At 44.1% G+C, this 7090-nt stretch overlaps 1 protein-coding gene across 1 annotated transcript in view; it reads left to right on the forward strand.

Annotated features, from left to right (window-relative positions):
* The window catches only part of LOC310771868 (PRELI domain-containing protein 1, mitochondrial-like), a gene marked incomplete at its 5' end in the record, with an annotated part of 8045 nt that extends 1661 nt beyond the window's left edge, over window positions 1-6384 (forward strand). The window contains 4 exons of the mRNA XM_083664375.1: window positions 1-9; window positions 3335-3448; window positions 3869-3947; window positions 4435-6384. The exon at window positions 1-9 is cut by the window's left edge and continues 217 nt beyond it. Of these exons, the coding sequence (XP_083520501.1) occupies window positions 1-9; window positions 3335-3448; window positions 3869-3947; window positions 4435-4547 (315 nt within the window). The 3' untranslated portion in view covers window positions 4548-6384. The remainder of the gene's footprint in view (window positions 10-3334; window positions 3449-3868; window positions 3948-4434) is intronic.
* Between the last annotated feature and the right edge of the window lie 706 nt (window positions 6385-7090).

Below are 7090 nucleotides of genomic sequence, written 5' to 3' on the forward strand. Positions count from 1 at the left end.
ACACTGATGGTGACTGTTACCGTCGGCTTCTCCAATGTGCTTAACTGACCAATCAGCATTCATTAAGCTTCTCCAATGTGTTTAACTGACGAATCAGCATTCATTAAGTTTCATCGTAGTCTAGGGAGTTTAACATTTAAGGCCTCCTCCAGTCAGTTGAACTGCCTATCTAACTGTTGGTGTTCTATAGACCCTTTTTATGTTTGTAAACAGCGATTACGTATTTTGTGGGCGGAGCCGAACTGGTTGCAGAAAGTTACAACAAGCGGTTCAGCTGTCATAGAAATATGGAAGATCCGGTATTCCAGGGGATCTCTCGTTTCGGCTTCAGTTCCTCAGAGTTTTGGATACCGCGATGCGTGTGCAACTAACCCTGTGACGTCCACTCTAAATGGGTCTATAATTTCATCAGATGACATACAAATACATCTCTGATTTGTGCCAAAGATCGTATATTGACCAGCTTGTTCCACACCATCATGGCTGCAGCACTCTTGTCAAAAAAGCCTCGCTCTTGCCTTAAATATACGATCTTTGTCTGCGTTTCAGCGGAAGCAAAGACCTTGTTAGAGCGCGACACCCCAAATTCCAGGCAATTCATGTATCTGTGCCAAGGAGGCCTCGCCACGGCTTAGGAGACTGGTCAGCCAATGAAGTTTCATACCAGCCAATCACAAGCGGATGACCATGCCCATTTAGGAGACCTACCATTTCTTATTATTGGCTGAGCCTGGAGTGGGGTGTCTCTATCTATATTAAAAGTCTCTGGTGGAAGTGATATAGAGCTCAAACTCAAATTACCCTTCCACCAAGGACAGTCAACACAGTGGAGTCCTTCCGCTTCCTGGGGACGATCATCAGTCACGACCTAAAATTGGAGCTGAACATCAGAGCTCTCACAAGAAGGCACAGCAGAGGATGTACTTTGTACTGCAGCTGAAGAAATTCAACGTGCCAAAGGCCACGATGGTGCACTTCTACACCTCCATCGTTGAGTCCATCCTCACCTCCTCCATCACCGTCTGGTATGCTGCTGCCACTCTCAAAGACATTAACAGACTTCAGCGCATATCTGCTGCGCTGAGAAGATAATCGGATGCAACCTGCCATCCCTCCAGGACCTGCATGCAGCCAGGACACTGAATCGGTCTCGCAAGATCATGGCCGACCCCTCCCACCCTGGCCACAAACTCTTTAAGACACTCCCCCACGGCAAGAGACTGAGGTCTGCCAAGACCAGAACCACCCGCCACAAGACCAGCTTCTTCCCAACCGCCATCAGCCTCATCAACAAGGCCCGGAAACCCGTTCCACCAAAGACCTCACCAACAACCCCCCCCCCCCCCACACACACACACACACACACACACACACACACAAACTCACTACCTCCTCCAAAACTCAACTGAACCCCCCCCCCTCTTTAGTTATCTTCCTACTTCTTATCTCTGTATATTGATGTGACCGCTACGCTGCATACAGACACTAAGACAAATTCCTCGCTCGTATGTAACTTGCATACTGTGGCAATAAAAGTGATTCTGATTCTGAACTACTAACTTGGCCAATTTATATGAAACATACAAAATAAAGCAAACGGTAATGTCTAAGAATGCAAAGAAATGTAACTGGCTCTGGAATATTGTATTTACCGCAATAGCGTAACTGGCGAGCGCCTCAGAGAGCCTGGTTGTCAGGGGTCGCCCCTCAGAGATTCCAGGCCGACGGGCTGCACTCTCCGTTCCGCAACACAAAGGCAGCTAGCTGCCTGCGGCTCGCCTAGCTCCACTCAGCCACTAACCTCGCGTCACCAGGCTCTTCCCGAGGAGAGCGCCACAACACGCTGAATCCCACTCGATTTGGGGGCGGAACATGCCAGGATTGGCCAAAGCCCAATCCAGTCCCCAGAATTGTCAAATAAAATCATCGACATGCTACTATGACCCGCCTCTCAACCTGTCATCTCAGACAAGTTATGTTTTCAGTCTGAAACTTACACCGACCCACGCGCCACTTGGGCTCCGTTGGGTTCATTTCAACTTTAACAGTGACACACACCAAAACATTTATACAAATATTAGTGCTGCATTCGTGTGCTCCTTCATCGTCCCATTTCCGGAGTTGGGAAGTTGCTCTTATGACTTCGGTATTCATGAGCTTGTAAGTGGTAATGTAGAAACAACACGGATGCTACAGAGAACGTGTTGTATTTTATTGCCCGGTGTTTAAACAACACGTTGAAGCTGTTTGCAGTTTTTGCATGACAACAATTTTGTTCCAGACTTGTTGCTGCACCAGGACATTCCCTAAAACCACTAAAACATTGCTTTATCTTGACTTGTTATCAGGGTTAATGCTAATAAATCACTTTTCTTATATATATATTTTTTTCCAGATTTTTTTATCCCATTTTTATCCCCCGTTAGTGCTAATTCTAATTTTATTTATCCTGGTTGCTGCTCCACCATCTGCCAATCTGGCTCCATGCTTCCTCCGAGACATGGGCAGTAGCCAGCCGCTTCTTTTCACCTGACAGGGAAAGCTTCACCGGTAGGACATAGCACGTGGGAGGATCACGCTATTCCAACCAGTTCCCCTCCCTCCGAACAGGCGCCCCTAATGACCAGAGGAGGCACCACATCAGCGACCAGGATATTGCATGTTTTTGGTGAAGGGGTTCCTATATGAAGGAAACCCCCAGGGGGCATGGGGAGAACATGCAAACTCCACACAGAAAGGCCCTTTTGACAACCCCACCTGGGCGGTGGGCACTCAAGGACATGCGGACGGGCACGCATTCCTTCAGCGTTCACAGCGTCCCAGGTGGGAATCGAACCCAGGACCTTCTAGCTGTGAGGCTAAATCACTTTTCTAACTAATCTAGGTCACTCCACGTAGACAGCAACTAATGGTAATACCATTACAAATCACACGTTGAGCAAAACAAAAACATTTACTTTGGTATGTACCAACATTTCCGAGGAGTTGTTCTGACTTGAGGGGGCATTCACCTGAACTGTCTTTCTGATTATGACAACAGCACATGAATGCAACAAAATACTATTACTAACAAATACTAATCAACATTTCTCTCCCTCTCTCTCTCTCTCTCTCTCTCTCTCTCTCTCTCTGTCTGTCTGTCTGTCTGTCTCTCTGTGTCTCTCTCTGTGTCTCTGTCTGTCTGTCTGTCTGTCTCTGTCTGTCTCTCTGTGTCTCTCTCTGTCTCTCTCTGTCTGTCTGTCTGTCTGTCTGTCTCTGTCTGTCTCTCTGTGTCTCTCTCTGTCTGTCTCTCTCTCTGTCTGTCTGTCTGTCTCTCTCGGTCTGTCCCTCTCAGACGGTGGTGGAGCGTTGTATGTTTGAGCAGGACGGTGGTCGGCCATCTTGGACCAGACTGAGGAGGGAAGCATGGATCTCCTCCACTGTGTATGGCCTGGCCAGGCCCATACAGGTGCGCACGCGCGCGCACACACACACACACACACACACACACACACACACACACACACACACACACACACACACACACACACACACACACACACACACACACACACACAGTATAAGGATTTTTTTGAAATGTCTATGGATAAAATGAATGGGGAATTCACTTCTGCGGCAAGAAACGTCACATGACTGTTGAGCTCTATAATTATAATTATTAGTAATAATTATACAGTAATAATAATAATAATAATAATAATAATAATAATAATAATGTCATATCAGTTTATTGAAAACCAGTGGAATTATGTATTTTAATAATTTAGGTACCAGTATTAAAAAAACTATATTGTATATTTACTATTTTTATATAAATGATGATGATGATTATGTTTCTCTGTATCCTCCTCTCACTTCTTTCTGCCAGGAGTTTGGTCTCGCCAGGTTTAAAAATAACCAAGCTAAATCCATGAAGGGACTGGATTTCGCCCTGTCCAAGATCCAGAGTGAGACAGACCCACTTACCCACATACCTACACACACACGCACGCACGCACGCAACGCACGCACACACGCACACACACACATACACACACACACACACACACACACACACACACACACACACACACACACACACACACACACACACACACACACACACACACACACACTTTGAATAACAAGAGGAAAGCGTTATGTATCTCAGTGGAAAGGTGAACTGAAATCAGCTCTCTCAGAAGGCCTGAAAACACCTTGCTCCAACAGGAACCAGCACAGAACCATGACCGGGAAGAACACAGACCATTATGGTAGAGGTACAGTACAGTACTTTGGTACTGCACTTTGCAGGCTGGACGTTTTAGTGGCGTCATTACGGTCATCTCCTTCAGGCCAAAATGGCAGATTTGCTGTGCGCTGATGTTGCAGTGGAACAAGCTATAGAGCCCTTACTTCTTAGTAATGCAAGTTCTTTGGCCCTCTCCTCCACAGGCGAAGCGCCGCCTCATCTCCATGGTGACCAGGGAGAGTCCCCAGAGAAGCCCAAGCCCCTCCCACCACAGGTGACACCAACCACTACCCAGAAGCCCCAGCAGTACGTCTGAACTTTGACGAGCCGACCTGAAGTCAAGATGTCTAACTGGAAGACTGATCTGGTTTTATAACGAGACTCCTTGGTAACGATTGGGGGTGGGGCTTCGAGTCAACCTGGGCTGTGATTGGTTCCTCTGTCAAGGTGGTCGTCAGCACAAGATTCGTTGATGTCAATGTATGAAGTGGCGGGAAAATGCTGAATGCACATCGTGGGTCCTGACACTCAGTCAGCAACCTCTGGACTACAAACAGAACTACAAACATTCCCAGGGTGCCTGGGGCCAGATTCACTAAACCGTCTTAAAAAACAAATCGTAAGTGCTATTGTTTTTTGTTTTTTGGTACCTAACTTTAGTCTTAAAAAGTTAAAGAAAAGTTGATATTCATCACAAAAGTTCATAAATGCCTTTTGCAGATGATACCGCTTTTAGCGTTAATGTTTTCTTCTTAAAGTTTGTGATGGTGGATTTTAAATTTCAAGCAAAATGGAAGAAGAAGAAGAAGGAAAATCAGTGAAATGCTACTTATGCTGCATTCCATTTAAACTGGGAGCTGGGGATTTCATGGTTCAAAGGTCATGAACACCGCTGTGACATCACCTGTCCAGGGATTCTCTCTGCCGAACTTGGGGAAGCCTCACCAGCCCCAATCTAAAAAATCCAAAATGGCTGCTCCGCGCTTCAACAGTAGTTAAAATCGTAGTAAATACTGTTTATTGGCACAGTCACTTTTTTGTGTCTCATTGAATCAGTTGTACACACAGCATTGTCTAACTTATATCTTTGTGGACATGTTTCTACCTGCGCAAAATACCGCAAAATGCGTTATCAACTGTTATAGCTAACAATGGCTAGCCTGGCTAGAGCTAACCCTGACTGGTTTCCCGATTGTTTAAATGGAACGCCGACAACTCGGGTGTGACGTCACTCAACCGTGAAATCATTAGCAGCATTAATCCTATTACAAGTCTTAGCTGATGATGACTTGCTGGTTGCACTACTGTTGACAAAATGTACTTATTGTAAGTCGCTTTGGACAAAAGTGTCTGTAATGTTGTAATGTAACAAAAGTTGAATTGCGATAGCTAGCAGACAGTGAACTCATGACATCAAATGTCCTTATTTAAATTATAATTGTTCTGCCCTTGTATGCTTGTTTACGTCGCGGTTGCTAAGTCGACTGTAATTGAAAAGTTCCTAAACCAAGAGTAGTTCATAAGAGATGAGAGTAATCTTAAGGAAATATTGAGCAGTCACACTTACAAGCTTCCTTAAGAATGTCCTAAAACAACTTCTTAGGTAATTTCTTAAGAGCTTTGTGTGTGTGTGTGTGTGTGTGTGTGTGTGTGTGTGTGTGTGTGTGTGTGTGTGTGTGTGTGTGTGTGTGTGTGTGTGTGTGTATGTGTGTGTGTGTGTGTGTGTGTGTGTGTGTGTGTGTGTGTGTGTGTGTGTGTGCACGCGTGCCTGTGTGCGTGCACGTCGACTGACACAAATTAGACCACGGAGCCCCATTTGATAAGATTTTGTCCCAGTGCCTCCCCATCTCATATTTTAACTTTTGTGACGACTCTTCCACTCTCCTGGCCCTGTCTTGCAGGAGCCTGGTGTTGGGGTCTTTAGGCTGATTGGGTGCACCTGGGCCCGGTGTACCCCTTGGGCATTCAGACCATTCAGTCTCTCCCTCCTCACGATGCACCTTTTGTTTGTTTGTTTATTTCGTTTGTTTAATGTTTTTTTTGTTTGTTATTTTACCATAGTTTTAATTCCATCTCTGCAATCTATTGACTTGTATTTGTTTTCGTTCTTGTTATTTAGTTTTGTTTATTGTATTACTTTTCTATGTATTGTAAAGCGTCTTTGAGTTCCCCAGAAAAGCGCTATATAAAACTTATGTATTATTATTATTATTATTATTAATAAATAATTGTTTTTTCCTTGGTGTATGACTCCCCTCTTTTGTTACTTCCTTGATCCGGGTTGTCACATATGAAGGGAGTCATACATAAAAAAAAACTTTACGTTATACGTTTGTAATGCATGACGTGGAGGCAAATAACCAATAAGTCTAATCACATGTTGTAAATTCATCCGCTCCCCAAACTTCTAACGTTATTCAACTCGCTACCGCAGCTTCTATAAGCTGAGCGTAACTAGCTTCCCTGCACATACCGGCTCATATCCAAGGTTCATCCTAATTACTGGAACAGCAAACGTTTCCATTGCATGAGAAGCTGACGGGATGCTAATGCTTGTTCCAGATATTAATCAGTTTCCCAAGTGTTGCTAGCTAAACAGAGTTATGTCTTGTGAAAAACTTTAGATTTTGATTGCTAAACTTGTACCAAAAAATTGCGAATGCTTTTTATTTTATATTATATTATATTTTATATATATATATATTTATATATATATATATATATATATATATTATATATATTGACCATGGTATAAGCAGGATAATCAACTCCTAGGTGTGCATTAAAATCATATAATGCACACCTAGTTGTTGATTATCCCTTACTTAATGCACACCTGGCGGCCAATCACAAACAAGT

The sequence above is a fragment of the Poromitra crassiceps genome (genome assembly GCF_964638095.1).
Source record: "Poromitra crassiceps genome assembly, contig: HAP1_SCAFFOLD_1413, whole genome shotgun sequence".
Classification (NCBI taxonomy): domain Eukaryota; kingdom Metazoa; phylum Chordata; class Actinopteri; order Beryciformes; family Melamphaidae; genus Poromitra; species Poromitra crassiceps.